Source organism: Protobothrops mucrosquamatus, unplaced genomic scaffold (assembly GCF_001527695.2).
Source record: "Protobothrops mucrosquamatus isolate PMUCROS unplaced genomic scaffold, P.Mucros_1.0 scaffold781, whole genome shotgun sequence".
NCBI classification, from domain to species: Eukaryota; Metazoa; Chordata; class Lepidosauria; order Squamata; family Viperidae; genus Protobothrops; species Protobothrops mucrosquamatus.
This window is the reverse complement of record NW_015387049.1, coordinates 203,340-220,444: the sequence shown is the minus strand read 5'-3', so window position 1 is coordinate 220,444 and position 17,105 is coordinate 203,340. Positions and strand designations below refer to the sequence as shown.

Genomic DNA, 17,105 nt, shown 5'->3' with positions numbered 1-17,105 from the left:
TAGGCACTCCGGTCACTCTTTCAAGAGAGTAGCAGGAAGAAGGCTATTTGGCAGCTGTTTCTTAGCAAAGGTCCTCCTAATAGCCTCCACCTCTTCCTTATGCTTTTTGCATTTGAGGGGATGGAGCAGTAGATTATGATTCGACACCCAGGTGGTCAAAGTAGTCAGTAGGTTGAATAACATCAAGTTCATTCAGAGCTTGGAACTGGGGTGATGGATTGCTGTACCTTTTATTTTCTACAGTTTTAAAATCAGGAGGCAGATTTTATAATATGTTAGCCAAAGGATGTGGCATATAACCATGAAAATTGTGGGAAATTACTACATTGGAAGCCTGTGTACAGTTCAAAATCTTAGGGAAGAAGATTGGTACTTATAACATTATTTATGTGTGTAGGACTAACTTTATTTCAGTGCTTTTAATCTTATTTTTGACAGTTGAAAATCATTACTGACCTTTTCAACTCTAATCTTGATGAAACAGCACAGTCATGTTCATTCTCAGGGATCTGTAGAAAANCCTAAATTATATTCCACCACTCTATGCTTCTTTTGAATATAAACAATCCATCTTCTCCATATTAATAAAAATTGTTCATTTGAATAATTCTTCAAATAAGCCGAAATCTTTGCCATTTCAGCAAGGTACGAAACTTTCAATCTCCAGTCTTCCATTGTAGGTAAAATTTTACTCTTCCAATTTTGAGCTATCAACAAACAGGCAGCAGTTAAGCAATATAACATCAAATTCGTTTCTTTTACGTTGATTGAACCTTTTTTTTTTTTTGCACATGGCGGCGGAGGCCTAAAGCAAAAAGGTTTTATAAAACCCAGCTGAAGGCCTAGGACTGGGGCGATGGCGCGTGTGCCCACATTGAGGGCTCTGAGTGCCGCCTCTAGCACCCGTGCCATAGGTTCGCCACCACTGTCATAAGATGTCTTCTCCACTTAGAAATAATCGGCTTAGTATTTGGACCCTAGCAAAGTCTTTTGGGTAGTCTCTCCTTTCCATGAGGTGAAGAGGGTGGGAATCTGCAGGGAGATGGGAAGTTCTGAAATAGGAACTATAAACAAACACCACTTCTGTACTTTAGAATAGGTCCTCTGTCAAGGGTAAGATTTATGGGTCTTCTCAAAATTGGTGAAAAAAGAATTTTTCTGGGAGTCAGTGTACACCAGAGTGGAATACAAATGCATTAAATTCAGTTCGATTAATTCCAGACTCAACTCTTCAAGTCACTTATCCCAAATTGGAAATATTTAATGATAGTGCTTCAAAGTAATAATAGAAGGTGGGCTTCAAAACCCTAGAATAATTTAACAGGTGTTAGTCACTTTTATAATTAATGGTGTTTCTGTTTGAGATATCACCAAAAAAGTGATAATTTAATTCAATTAATTAACTGAACATTAATCATCATTAGAAATTCTTAGCACAGGACTAAATAGGCACTTGTTGAGATTGACAATAATTTCCCCCATAAAATCCTATTTCCACCATCTAACCTTCCTGAATAAAAATATTAAAACTTGCTTTATTTTGTATAAACTCAGATTCAGGAGACAAAATTTTAATTTCTGATCCAGTGTAAAGGGGATTATGAAATTCAAATATTAGCCACTGAGATTGTTTTTTCCACTATCCTGTTCCCATCTCTATTCAAAATTAAATTTTCCTCTAACACTTAAGAAAATGAAATGATTTTGCCATCTGAAATTAGCAGTTAAAGAATATGTAGGAGAACACGTAGCAGGACTTATTTTGCATGTGCCTTTGATTGCTCTGAATAGAATTGCTTATTGTATTTACACAAGGGTGTCTTGCAGAAGAGATTACTAAATTTAATACGAAAGAGTTAGTGAGGTTGAGAAAGTGTACGGGTGAAGGATGTTACTATTTTCTCTTTATGTATTTCCGTATGGCCAGAAGTTTACATTGTATGGTGATTTTGGTAATCAAACTAGGCCAGGGGTAGGCAACCTTGGCTCTTTTATGACTCATGGACTTCAACTCCCAGAATTCCTGAGCCAGAATGGCTCAGTTTGGAAACCTCTCTCTTTCTCCTCAGCATGGCTGGCTCAGGAATTCTGGGAGTTGAAGTCCACGAGTCATAAAAGAGCCAAGGTTGCCTACCCCTGAACTAGGCACTCCGGTCACTCTTTCAAGAGAGTAGCAGGAAGAAGGCTATTTGGCAGCTGTTTCTTAGCAAAGGTCCTCCTAATAGCCTCCACCTCTTCCTTATGCTTTTTGCATTTGAGGGGATGGAACAGTAGATTATGATTCGACACCCAGGTGGTCAAAGTAGTCAGTAGGTTGAATAACATCAAGTTCATTCAGAGCTTGGAACTGGGGTGAGGGATTGCTGTACCTTTTATTTTCTACAGTTTTAAAATCAAGAGGCAGATTTTATAATATGTTAGCCAAAGGATGTGGCATATAACCATGAAAATTGTGGGAAATGACTACATTGGAAGCCTGTGTACAGTTCAAAATCTTAGGGAAGAAGATTGGTACTTATAACATTATTTATGTGTGTAGGACTAACTTTATTTCAGTGCTTTTAATCTTATTTTTGACAGTTGAAAATCATTACTGACCTTTTCAACTCTAATCTTGATGAAACAGCACAGTCATGTTCATTCTCAGGGATCTGTAGAAAAATATTGACCTAAAACTATTTAAAGCCAATACAACAGTTTTGAAGAGGTACAGATTTGGTGATTCATGATTTTCTCCATTGCTAAGAATCTGTCCTAACACTTTTTTCTCTATGTTTGATGACTACTTATGGTTAAACATTGTATAACTTATCTTACAATAGTGACTGAGTAGGCTGTTTCAAATTCATATGGAATTCTTTCCCTTTGCTAATTCTAGCTCTGTGCAACTCTTCTCTCTTCTCTCTCCTAAGTTTCTATCGTATTTCTTTTTTTCTTCTTCCCTTTATTTCTTTACTTCCATATCTTCTTCCAAGCCTCCATGGACTCTCGTTTGAAGAATATTATTGTAATTGCATTTCTTTCAAATTTAAATATCTTGGCAAAAAGTATTATCTTCCTTTTATGGGTTAAAGCCTACCACTGGATCCTCTGGATAAGGCGATATTTTGTGAAATTTTTAAGCATGTAACAAAAAAAAATACGTCTGTATCACAATAAGAATTACAAATATAGATAGGAAATATAGGACCATATCAGCAAAAATCCTCATAATAATGAGGAAAATGATTTAACAAACAGCTTTAATCTAAATAATAATAATAGTAATAGTAGTAGTAGTAGTAGTAATAATAATAATAATAATAATAGTGTTGAAAGGGACCTTGGAGGTCTTCTAGTCCAACCCTCTACTCAGGCAGGAAGCAACATACCATTTCAGACAAATAGTTGTCCAGTCTCTTTATTGGTGATATTTCTGATACTTGGATTTCAAACAGATATACAGATCCTTATAACATTTGCTAAGACTATCATATTCTCTCACTTTAAAGTGTATTAAGAACCTCAATTTTATTTTGGAAGCTGTCTCTTTAATTCCTCCTTTTTGCAGGCTTTTAATTTCAAGCATGGTTTTGTTTTGGTATGAAAAAGGTGAACCTAGCGGCTGATTCCCTTTTTACAAGCAGCAGGAACAAACTCCTGCTGGCAATAAGGTTGAATTGGGCAACCAATCGCAGCTGGAACAGTTATAGTTTCAGAGTCCCTGTGGGCTTCCGCTATCAGGTCACATCCCAAAATAACACTGGGCAGTATTTCAAGTGAAGAAATGAAGGCTTTGGGGTTGCAGCCAGCCTGGAGTGTGAGATTTCTGTGTGAAATAGTTGGAATGCCTCCAACATTTTTGATCTGCATGGCAGATGAGCAATAAAAGGCATAAAAAAACACATTGGAAACACGTGGGGAAATTATCCAGACCAAGACGTTCCTTCATGCTGGCAAAGTTACTGCTGTTGATTTTTACCTCCTGTTTTCTCTTGCTTTACTGACTATATTCAAAGGAGGAGGGAGAAGAGCTTTCTTAGCACTTAGGCTGTGCAAGACATGGATGTTCTTTCAAGGGATAGTTATGCTGCCCACCAGCTGAATCCTTCTGGCTTGTAGCTTGGATTTGAAAAGGCTTGAAATATTTAAAACAACTATGTCTTTGGGGGGGGGGGGGCTGTAATAAACAGCTTTGAAAATTTTCAATGCCTACATATTTTCATAAGTACCCTTGCAGGTTAAGGATGAACTTTATTACAGCCAAAGGCTAGAGAGATAGAAAGTGTACTGTAAGCCCCTGAAAAAAGCAGAGTAATACAGGCAATTTTAACAGTTGCTTTAAAAAGCATGTTACAACCGTAGGAGGTCTTTCAATAATTAATGCTTTACAGTATTTTACTTAGATCTCGGTTATAAATGATTTACAATTAAAAAAAAAGAATTATAAAGTATTGTTATATCATCCAGGATACTGAGGCAAAAGAGGCAGAATATAGCAGCGGTCCCCAACCTTTGTGGCTTGGTCTGGCTTTGGGGGGGGGGAGAGAGAGAGGAACTGGGCTATGCGAGTGGCGGGTCGGCATGCATGTGCGTGCAGCTCAACTTGCGCAAGTCGAGCTGCTCACTGGCCCTCCGCCTGTGAAACCTGGTTCCGAATAAGCTATGGCCCCTCTAGTGCAGGGGTCCTCAACCCCCGGTCCATGGACCGGTACCGGGCTGTGGCATGCCAGCAACCAGTCCGCACAGATAAACAAAGCCCCATCTGTGGGATGCAGGCAGCATACAAAACCACACATTCTCTGGTCCATGGAAAAACCTTTCTCCCCGGAACCAGTCCCTGGTGCCCAAACGTTTGGGGACCTCTGCTCTAGTGGACCATGGCTCGGGGGTGGGGGACCCCTGAATATAGGCATTACGAATATCCTTGCAGATGATACAGTAAAATAACTGTTTCAACAGTAGGGAACTCTTTTATTGAGGACTGTTATAAATCTCATTTTTTTCCCAAATTTTGGAAGTTGTGATTTAACAGAAACAGAATAACAGAGCTGGAAGGGATCTGGAAGGTCTTCGAGTCCAACTCCCTGCTCAAGCAGGAGAGCCTGTACCATTTCAAACAAATGATTGTCCAATCTCTTCTTAAAAACTTCCAATGATGGATTCTCATCTTTTATCTGCTATGCTGATCCACAATAAAGTGCTGTAAGACATCCAACTTGGCTACAGATAGTAATAAGGCCTGCTCAGCGACGGAACGCAAAATTTCTCCCCAAATGTTTTGCTTTTCCACAGCTCATTTGAGAAACAATATTTTGATGGATGCTTTTTCCTTTTGCAATTTCACTGGCGACAAATTATGGATGATATGGGCCTGCCAGGGGAGGCATTAATAAACAGTGGTGAACATTGTTGCTCAGTTTAACTCACCTGATGGAGGTCTTTTGGAGCCACATGGTCATTGCTGTAACGATGCGATGATGCAATTACAGGAAGATAGCTGAAAGAGGACCTACCTAACTTGAGTTTCTTTCCAGAGAAGAATGATTTTTTTTGTGAGATCTTGAACTAGATTCATTCTTGTAACGCTGGCTCATATAAAAAGCTCCATTACTTTTGCAATGAGTAAATGTTCTTTTAGGATCAGTTGAATATGAATGGAAATGTTCTGAGCACTTTCTGTTTTGCTATTCAAACCTTCCTCGAATGAATTCAGCTCAAGTGGGATTTCTTCATCTTTCCACTCTGCTTTTTTTTTATTAGATTTGCTAACTTGCAGTTTCCTTCCCGAGCTAGTTGCTCCAATATCTCTTAAGTGTATTGGGGTAGGAGAAGAATACGGATATCTTCAGAAATAGGCCAGAACAAACATTTCACTTTTTCAGATTTTGCAATATTTTTACCTGGTTCCCATGTCTCAAGAATCTTAATTTGACAGAGAATAGAAGTGTAAAATACCAAGCTTTGTTTCATGATCATATTGATAGAATAATAGAGTTGGAAGGGACCTTGGAGTTCTGGTAGTCCAATCCCCTGCTTGAGTAGGAGACCCTATACCGGGGTAGGCAACCTCAGCTCTTTTATGACTCATGGACTTTAACTCCCAGAATTAACTGACTCAGGAATTCTGGGAGTTGAAGTCCATGAGTCACAAAAGAGCCGAGGTTGCCTACCCCTGCCCTATACCATTTCAGACAAAGGGCTGTCCAGTCTCTTTTTAAAAACCTCTGGTGATGGAGCACCAACAGCTTCAGGAGGCAAGCTATTCCAATGGTTTATTTCTCTCACTCTTAGGAAATCTCTCCTTAGTTCTAGATTGCTTCTGTCCTTGGTTAGTTTCCATCCATTGTTTCTTGTCTTGCCTTCTGGAGCTTTGGAAAATAGTTGGCCCCTTTGTCTTTATAAGAGCCCCTCATATAGTGGAATACTACTATCAGTATGAGTATTGATATGTAACAGGACTTTGTTATTGCATAATCAATAGAGCTGAGGTAGCACAGTGGTTAGAGTGCAGTACTGCCGCTACTTCTGCTGATTGCCGGCTGCCAGCAGTTCAAATCTCACTGGTTCAAGGTTGACTCAGCCTTCCATCCTTCTGAGGTCGGTAAAATAAGGACCCAGATTGTTGGAGTCAATATTCTGACTGTGTAAACCGCTTAGAGAGGGCTGTAAAGCACTGTGAAGCGGTATATAATAAGTCTAAGAGCTATTGCTATCTGTATCCACTGTATTATTCCTGATTGTCCATTAAACACAAAAGCATATCATTATGGTTATTTTTGATTTTGTGTAATGATCACATTATACAGCTGACATAAATCATTGCAAATGTGGTAAAACTAAGGTAAAATGCAGTTGCTTTGTCCAGGCTATTTCTTTTGCAATGGACATGCCTGTTACATCGGAGGGTGACAATGGGGGGTGTCAGCACAGAAATTGGGACCATTATACTTGCAATTACTAAACAGGGTTTCATTAAATCAATAATTTATTAACATATATTTTGCTAGACTCTTCAGCTTTTCCTAGGATGATATCCTCAATTTATCTATTATTAGTTTACCAAAAAAGTTAATTTGTATTGCAAATAGAGTTTAAATGATCATAAAGTGTCTTAAGTTTCAAAATGATTTTAACTATTGGAGCTTTAGTTCGAAACTTCTTGGATCACAGATTTTGAGTTCATAGAAAATACAGCCTGGATCCTCTTGCCTGCTTCTTACAATTAAAATTCATAATTGATACATGACACCAGGGCAAATCAGGTTATGCCTAAGACTGAATGAATATAGTCCCATTCAGGTCAACTTCTTTTTCTCATGAAAGGTTCCTGATAGATTTATTACTGCTTTTCATTCTCCATCTCTCATCACTTGCTGTGGGATCCTTTTAAATGTTAGCTTAACTGGGTAAGAGATAATTTTTCACCAGGACCCCTTATATAATTTCAGTGACATTTAATATAGGCAAGTTATAACTATCTCAGCTATGAAAAAATTGGTGAGCAGGAAGGGGTATATATATATATATATGCTTGCTCCTGAGCCCTTCCATCTCCTTCTGATCTAACAGGATCTCAGCAGCAATGGAGATTATCGTGCAATTAAGGTTCAAGAATTCTGAGTACGCATAGCAGCTTCAGCTTAGCTTACTCACTGAATGAAATAGAAACATTTACACCACCCCTAGGAGAAACAGTCAAGAACCCTTTATGATACATACTCTGGTGGTTTCTGAAAGAGCAGAGGAAGCTCACATAACCCCCCAAAATCCATGTCTGCTCAGCATAGGCTGTTTAGAGAGGAGCTATTTCCAATATTATTTGAAAAGGAATAAGAATTCTCAGTCTGGAACAGATTGATGCCATACCAAACACCAAATAGCTCCAGTAAAGGAAACGTTGGAGCCTAAAGGGCTATAAAACTGGAGCCCCAACCAAATCCAAGGCCTTCCAGCCATCGTAAACAAGCTCTTAGGTACAAAAGGGTATAATGAAATGGTTGAATCTTCCATCCATAGATGGTGGCAACGGTTTTAAAGAGAGGAATGGTTCCTTTAAACGAGAAAAATGAAAGAAATTTTTTATTTGCTCTTAAGAACTTTTGACAAAGAGGAAGGGGGGAAATAACAGAAGAATGGCATCTCTGTTCCTTGGCCAGATAATCACAAAACATTTAATATGTGGCATTTTAAGGTTTCTGGGGTTCTCAGAAAAGTGGCTCGCGGAAAATTGTATTCAGTAAGTGACTATTTTCCTGGAAATGTTAAAGGCATAACATTTGTCTGCTTAGAAAGAAGGCTCTTTAAATTCTTTACTAAATAAGTGGCACACATATCAGTCTTCTTTGTGGTGATGTGCTTATACCTCCCTGTGTGTCTCTGCAGGATCTCTCTGGTTCAATAGATGATTTGCCTATGGGTACCGAAGGAGCACTGAGTCCTGGCGTAAGCACATCAGGGATTTCCAGCAGTCAAGGAGAGCAGAGTAACCCAGCTCAGTCTCCTTTCTCTCCACATACCTCTCCGCACTTGCCAGGCATTCGAGGACCTTCCCCATCACCCGTTGGGTCACCGGCTAGTGTTGCTCAGTCCCGCTCTGGTCCACTTTCTCCTGCTGCAGTGCCAGGTAACATGTCTCTGTGACATGAGAAGCTAAAGCTACTTTGACTGTTTTGTACAATGGTGCTTAGAGGGTCATCATAGAGACAAGGAGAACCGGGATCAATGCTCCACTTGCAAGTTCTAACTTTGAGAAGGACTGCAGAATTTTCTTAAATCACCACTGCTGCCCATCCATGGTATAATATTACAGCTCATACTGCTCAGTATAATATTCACATTCCCTTATTCTTCCAGATTTTTTTTGTTAGTGTATGTGTTCTATTTTGATAGTAAACAGAGTTCAAATCTAAATCCCAAATTACTTGGACATTAGCAAAAGATGCAGTGTCTTTCTCACTCATTCTAATTTATGTCTGTAGGTTTGCATCTGTTTCAGCTCATTTTGTGGAAGATGGCAAAATATAGAATTCTTCATTGCATGAAATATAGTTATGTCTAATTCAGTGGTTCTCAATCTTGGCAAGTTGAAGATGGCTGGACTTTGACTCCCAGAATTCCCTAGCCAGCCATCATTGAAGTTCACCCACCTCAAACTTGCCAAGATTGAGAAATACTGCTCTAACTAGTTCTTTCTTTTTTTTTTTCTTTTTGTCTTAGGCAACCAAATGCCACCTCGACCACCAAGTGGCCAATCAGATAGCCTCTTGCATTCCTCCATGAATCAGTCAACCATAGCCCCAGATAGAGGTGTGTATGCCACATTTTCTATGATCTTTCAGGATATGTGTGTATGATTGTGATTGGAAGTACTCAGAGGCTTGTATCACACTGGACTACTTTGTTTGGAAGTATCAATCCTTTTCTGCCCAATGTTCCTTTTGTATTGAATTCCAATCAAGTAATTTGTTCAATAACAGGAAGCAGCCAAGAGATTTGTTTCCTCTCTGTAGTAAAGTAGAGTTAATAGAGAATTCTGTCTATAGCAACAACACTGTGCCATGCTGCTGTTTTCAAAGAGTAAGAAATGGCCACGAAGGAATTTCGTGATTTAAGTCATTGCTATGCTTCCTCAGCTTATAGGAACACGTGCCTAAGTGTGTCAATGCATTAATACATGTTCCTTTTACATAGGGTAATTCCATTTGTCTAACTCTAGAACTTACTTATTATTTCACTAGGTTATATACAGAGGAATCCACAGATACCCCAGTATAATTCTCCTCAACCTGGGTCTGCCTTATCTCCACGTCAGTCTTCTGGAGGACAGATGCATACTGGGATGGGACCGTACCAACAAAATTCTATGGGTGCTTATGGGCCTCAGGGCAGTCAGTACGGACCCCAAGGTGAGAGTGTGCTCTTTGCACTAACAGTAAAGATGTTTTGGAACTGTTTGTGAGTTAAAACAATCACAAATTACTGGTATGTAATGAAACTTTACTGCAGTGTTTCTAAATCTTTGCCATTTTAAGTTGTGTGAATTTCAATTCCCAGAATTTCCCAGCCATCATGCTGGCTGGAGAATTCTAGGTGTTGAAGTCCACACATCTTAAAAGTTGCCAAGGTTGAGGACTGGATTACTTACAGTACTGTTAGGAGAATAAACTGCAGCAATTATCTGGTGTCTCACCACTGTTTCCTTCCTACTCCTGTAGTACAACACTGAGGAATGAAGAAGATTTTGCACAATTGAACGTACTGTTTTAATTTAACGGGCATTATTAAACTGAATTTGTTGAGTAGAAACCTATTTCAAAGAAGGATTTAAGAAAAATAGATTTTATCACGTTCAGTATGCTGGTTTCTGGTTAATCTAAACTGGAAGTTTCTGATTTCATGACTTTGCATCTGGGCATTACACAAGCTAAGTAAGGATTGCTGTGGATTGTCCTAAAAGTATTGAGCTTAGCGTTACACGCAAATCACCCACTTTAACTAATGAGCAGAGAACATGAAAGTTGTTGTCTTTTGTCATAAAAGCTACTGTTTACTATCTTGCTGGAAGATGAAATGAATTGCTTGCTCGATCTAGTATATTGTGTGACTTCATCACTGGGACTGAAATTTGCAGTGCCTTGGCCTAATCATAAAACGTGGGCAGAAGTATCATTTTGAACATTTTGACTACCACTGGATGGTTTAGTGAGATAACCGTATTCTGTAGTGCTGCTTGATAATCTTCATGGCTTTTGGTTAGTGCCTCATTCTAAGACATAATGTGTTGTGTTGCATTTTGGCTTTATGTGGTGACAAGTCAACCATTATGATTTTGTGCAAGGGAGAGCAAAGATTTTTCTTTTTGAGGGCCACATTTCCTTAGGCAGGCTGTATACTCTATCTGCCAGTGATAGAAACAAAGCTAGTGATTGTGCAGCTAGTGTGAAAATGTGCCTATTTGTGCACCCTATTCCTTTTCTCTTTGTCTGAGCTCTTATTTCTCCCAGGGAAAATCCTCTTCTGAAGCCTGAATTGCACTGCTTTTGCAGTCTTGAGGGCCATTAGTTGCTACCTCTGGCTAACTGATATATGTGCACCGATAACTGTTTTAAAAACAACACAACTTGTAAAAGAAAAAATAAAGTAATAAGTCATGTTTCTCAACCTTGGCAACTTTACAATGTGTGGACTTGAAGTCCACACATCGTAAAGTTGCCAAGGTTGAGAAACACTGTATAAGTGAAAAAAATACAAAGAAAGAAATAGAAAAAAAGAAAAGAAAAGGTTACAAAGAAGTGCCTTCCTAGCTTTTTAAAAGCGGTTCCAGGTGCATTTATATTTTACCCTCTTGAAGATTACAATATCTAATCATCAAACCCATTCAATCATAAGTTCCATTTTTCCCCCCAGCAACAAATACATAAGGGACTGTCTTTTCTCTGGTCAAACAAGTCAACCTCTCCATTTCTGCTAATTCTATCATCTTTACCAGCCATTCCTACGATGTGGGTAGTAACTATGACTTCACCATGACTTGACCGTGACTTCTTAAAAATACGGCATGTGTGAACATCAGGAAATAACATTTGTCTGATCAGTATAATTTGTTCCAGTTTGGTTGTTGTAATCATCTGAACTGTTGGATCTTATTTTATTTCCGTCTTTGACAATGGGTCTCAGTGGATTCCAGTGATCTTTGGTGAAATGATACACAGAAAAGTTTTGTCTCATTTGGTGATCCTTTTTCAGAGTGAGCTGATGTGAATTACAATCGGTAACCTGAACATCAATTTTTGGAGTGCCAAAATTTTCCCTCTCTCTGTATGCCTGCCTTTAATGTACAGAGAGACCTAGCACATTTACTGGCATGTTATTCATTGCTTTATTGTTCTCCTTAGGTGGTTATCCCAGGCAGCCAAACTACACTGCGATGCCCAATGCAAATTACCCCAGCCCAGGAATGGGAGGAACCATGAACCCAATGGGAGCAGGGAATCAGATCCATGGTCAGACTGGTATACCACCCTACCCTGGACTTCCACCAGGGAGAGGACTGAGCCACGCTGCCATGGGCAATAGGCCTTATGGACCCAACATGACCGCCATGCCTCCCCAAGTAGGAACTGGGATGTGTCCTCCACCAGGTGGTAGGAAAGCACAAGAAGCTGCTGCTGCTGCTATGCATGCTGCTGCTGTCAACTCAATCCAGAACAGGTAAGAGTACGAGGGCTAGGTTGAAATGTTCTTTCTTGGGTGATAATCTTTCCAAAGCAATATTTCTTGAATTTTGTATTGTTATATATAATCTGTAAGTCAGGCTAAGGCACATTAAAAATGAAATTTGGCTATGAAAGGCGATAGAGTCAAATACCTGACTCTATATTTTCAGAACCGAAGCCTGCAGAAATTGGATGAAGAGCATGTGTTGATGTGTTCTCCTTCAGCAGTTTCAGTTAACCAAGGAATGGCAGTTTTGGATGTGGGCACTGAATAGCTGAGGCAAATGAATTCAAACTCCTGTCTGTGGCTTCATCAGAATTTGTACAATAATTATATCACAATTATTAAGTTAAGAGTTAAGAGGTCACAATTTTCCTGATGATTCTTTGCACACACAACGTCCTTCCTTCCTGGAGATCTTTTGGCAGGAGAGAGAACAATTAACATTTTCTATCAATTACTGTCAAGCTCTGTAGGGATTCATTTTCCCCCATCCTATGTTAATTAATAAAAGAATGTTGTTTAGTATAGTACATAATCAAGTCATGTTGCTTTTAGGCCATCTGGTTACCCTCACATTAACCAAGGAGGAATGATGGGAACTGGTCCTCCCTATGGCCAAGGAATTAATAGCATGGCTGGCATGCTGAATCCCCAGGGTCCGCCCTATCAAATGGGTGGGAATATGGCCAACAATTCTGCAGGTAAGGCATATTGCTCGGTCACTTCTCAAACATTCTGGATTTTGTGATGATCCACTAATGAACATGATTATGTTGATGTCTTGATTCTCTTTAGGGATGGCTGCAAGTCCTGAAATGATGGGACTTGGAGATGTTAAATTAACGCCTGCAGCAAAAATGAACAATAAAGCAGATGGAACACCAAAATCTGAATCCAAGTCAAAGGTAAAAAAAAACAAAACACCAACTGATTTTAAATAAAAGTGGCTTGTATCTCAGTGAGCCAAATTAGATTTTTAAGTTATTTTAAGAAATAGTTATTTCCAAGTTGAGAATTCAGAGAAGTTCTTGAACAGGATATAATTGATAATTGAGCTTTACTCAAAATATTGGTGAACAACTTGGAACTTAAAGCTTAATTAATGAGTGGGGTTCTTTTTTCTTCAGAAATCCCATTTCTAGTGCCTCTTTCAGTATCAGCCTCGTTGAATGGACCTAATTTAGTGTTGGCAGGACTATCAAAAAGGAAAGGACACATAATTTTGAAACTCATGTAAGACAAACTGAAAGACAAAAAGGACAAATACAAAAAATGGAAAGAGCACATAACTAAGGCCAATTATCAGCAGACAGCCAGAACATGCAAAGATGAAATCAGGAAAGCAGAGGCTCAGAATGAAGACTTACAACAGAAACCATGGATAATAAAAAAAAGTTTCTTTCAACATATTAACAACAAGAAAAAAGTCAAGGAAACTGTAGGTCCACTAAAGAGAGAAGATGGCAAGGAAATAACAGGCAACAGGGAGAAAGCAGAGCTGCTCAACTCATACTTTGCATCAGTCTTCACACAAAAAGAAACTATAGCCCAACATACCAAAACAAACCACTGCAAAAGACAAATTAGAAACAAAAATTAAAATAAGCAAGAAAGTGGTAAGAGAACACCTATCCGACCTTGACGAATATAAATCACCGGGGCCTGACAGATTACATCCCAGAGTTCTGAAGGAGCTGGCGTTATCTCAGAACCATTGTACCATATATTTCAAAAATCCTGGAGCACCAGGGAAATACCTGAAGATTGGAAAAGGGCTGATGTGGTTCCCACCTTCAAGAAAGGAAAAAAAACGGACCCAGGAAACTACAGACCAGTTTAACATCAATACCTGGGAAGATCCTAGAAAAGATAATCAAAAAACAAATCTGCGAACAACTAGAAGCAAACAAAGTCATAACTAGTAGCCAGCATGGGTTTGTTAAAAACAGATCATGCCAAACCAATCTTATTACATTCTTTGACAAAGTGACTAAACTAATAGACCAGAAAAATACTGTGGACGTAAGTATGCTTAGAATTCAGTAAGGCATTTGATAAAGTAGACCACAACCTACTCCTTGGTAAGCTTAGAAAAAGGTGGAATAGACAACATCACCACCAGATGGATCTGCAGCTGGCTGGCAAACCGTACTCAACGAGTAATCCTCAACGGCACTACATCCACATGGAGAGAAGTAAACAGTTCCGTCTTAGGCCCAGTATTCTTTAATATCTTTATCAGTGACTTAGATGAGGGGAAAAAATTGAAGGGGAACTCATCAAATTTGCAGATGACATCAAACTGGCAGGAGTAGCCAACATCCCAGAAGACAAACTCAGGATCCAAAAAGATCTTGACAAACTTGAACAATGTTCCTATCCAACAAAATGAGTTTCAATGTGGAGAAAAGCAAAGTTTTACATTTAGGCAGGAAAAATTAAAGGTATAAATACAGATTGGGCAAGACCTGGCTTAAAAACAGTAACTGTGAGAGGGACCTTGGAGTCCTAGTGGACGATCACTTAACCATGAGCCAGCAGTGTGCAGCAGCCGCCAAAAAAGCTAATACAATCCTGGGTTGCATAAATAGAGGCATAGAATCAAGATCACACGAGGTATTAGTACCCTTTTATAAAACCCTAGTAAGACCGCACCTGGAATACTGCAGCCAATTTTCGTCACCATATCACAAAAAAGATGTTGAGAGTTTGGAAAAATGATCAAAGGGCCTGGAGGCTAAAACATACAAAGAACGGCTGCAGGACTTGGGTTTGGCTAGTCCAGGGGTAGGCAACCTTGGCTCTTTTATGACTTGTGGACTTCAACTCCCAGAATTCCTGAGCCAGCCATGCTGAGGGGAAAGGGAGAGGTTTCCAAGCTGAGCCATGCTGGCTCAGGAATTCTGGGAGTTGAAGTCCACGAGTCATAAAAGAGCCAAGGTTGCCTACCCCTGGGCTAGTCTTAAGAAAAGAAATAAGGGAGACATGATAGCAGTATTCCAGTATTTGAAAGAGGGTCAAAGAAGAGAGGGTCATGTTATTCACCAAAGCACCAGAGGGCAGGACAAGAAACAATGGTTGGAAACTGATCAAAGAGAGAAGCAACCTGGAATTAAGGAGAAACTTCCTGGCAGGACAACTTCCTGGGCACTCCATCACTGGAGATTTTTTTAAAAAGGCTAGACAATCACTTGTCTGAGAAGGTATAGATACTCCTGCTTGAGCAGGGGGCTGGGCTAGAAGACCTCCAAGGTCCCTTCCAGCTCTATTCTATTCATATTCTGATAGTCCTGGTTAGCTTTTCTTCCTTAAGACAGGAAATGAGGATTGAGTCTCTAGAGGGGAGAAACATGTGATTGTGTGGCTGATTCACAGCCTGGCTTTAAAGGTTCATCTGTAGCAGCTGGGACAGAGATGCCTTCACTTGAACAGAGCTTTTGCCTCCATTGCAAGTTGTGGCACATCCATATAGTGTGAATGGGACTAAAATGTTCTGGCCTGCCTAACAACTGTATTTCCTCTTGATGTTACTTCATTCTTCTTCAGTGTGTCTTAGTAATCACATTCTAACTTTTGTGAAGACAATAGAGTGTTTTTTAGGGTTTTCTAGTTTCCATGGGAAGTTTTTCAGGGTATCAGTGTTAGATTAACAACTCAATTCCCTGATATGAAGGACAGATTAGCCATAATATTGATAAAAGAAGTCTAGGAAACTTTCTCAGCATTAACTGAGATTGTAAAGTTTTAAAAATACACTGGCTAATGAAAACAATTCAAGGTTAATGTAAAATAGAAACTTCAGAAATTTAGGTGAAAGCCTATTAAATATTGTTAATTAAAATTAAACGGAAAGTTGGTATGTTTAAAAAAAAAACTAAACCCCCAGCATCAAATATTAATCTCTAAAAATGTAGGAACCCCCCCCCCCCGGTTTTTAGAGACTAAAAATGTTAGGGGGTTACAATTTTTTTTTTTTGGGTGGGGGGGAGTATGCTCAGAAAAATATAGTGGATAATGGGAAGTATTCTGTGGCCTGGAAAGACCTAAACAGAGCTTCTGAGTAGTTTGCCTTGTGGCCAGATGATGTTATGTCTTTCTCTACTATGGCATCCATTTTGTGAGTGTAGAAATTTCCCCCCTCTGTGACAGCCATATTGTGAGAGTACCCATACCATGCTCTCAAAATTCCCAAGGTGCTCCTCAGTTTAGAAACATTGGAGACCCTGCCTTATGTTTTTGAAATTGGCTTTTTATATGCTCTTTTATTGAAGTTTAAAAAATTTTTTTCACAAGCTTTATACCTTGTTCCTCCCTTTATATTCAGATCCTCAAGATACTATATTAAAAAGCAAATAAAAAATAAGCTGGTTGATAAAATGGGTATCATCAACTGCTGGCATAATGAAAGAAAATGCAGAGCACTTTGAATTGTCAACAAAGCAGGAAACAACTCCACAAACTGAATAGAAAAGCCCCATTGAAACCCAGAAAAACAAACCAGTTAGTATAAATGCAGAATCATTAATTGCTTAAAATGAATTGGGGAAAGGGAAAACCTTCCTGATGCATGAAAATGACCATTGTGTTAGCTAGGTATGTCTGGCTAGGGCAGGGGTCTTCAAACTCGGTCCTTTTATGACTCATGGACTTCAACTCCCAGAATTCCTCAGCCAGGCACGCTGGCTGACGAATTCTGGGAGTTGAAGTCCATGAATCATAAAAGGGCCGAGTTTAAAGACTCTTGGATTAGGGCTTAGCTTCACAGCTAAAACTCTTCTTAAGAAGGATGTCTAACAAAGCAAGTCCACACATGGGAAGTGACAATCCTTAGACTGCTTGTTCCCTGATAGTATAAGGTTGTACGCCTCAAAAGCAATACTCTGGGTTGTGCATAGGAAAACACT

At 39.2% G+C, this 17,105-nt stretch overlaps 1 protein-coding gene across 2 annotated transcripts in view; it reads left to right on the top strand.

The window, feature by feature from the left end:
- ARID1A (AT-rich interaction domain 1A) overlaps positions 1–17,105 on the top strand; it is a 98,568-nt gene that overhangs the window by 65,603 nt on the left and 15,860 nt on the right. For both annotated transcript variants that reach the window (XM_015818724.1, XM_015818723.1), the window contains exons 5-10: positions 8,365–8,605; positions 9,199–9,288; positions 9,720–9,887; positions 11,877–12,192; positions 12,757–12,902; positions 12,997–13,106. In XM_015818724.1, coding sequence (XP_015674210.1) covers positions 8,365–8,605; positions 9,199–9,288; positions 9,720–9,887; positions 11,877–12,192; positions 12,757–12,902; positions 12,997–13,106 — 1,071 coding nt within the window. The remainder of the gene's footprint in view (positions 1–8,364; positions 8,606–9,198; positions 9,289–9,719; positions 9,888–11,876; positions 12,193–12,756; positions 12,903–12,996; positions 13,107–17,105) is intronic.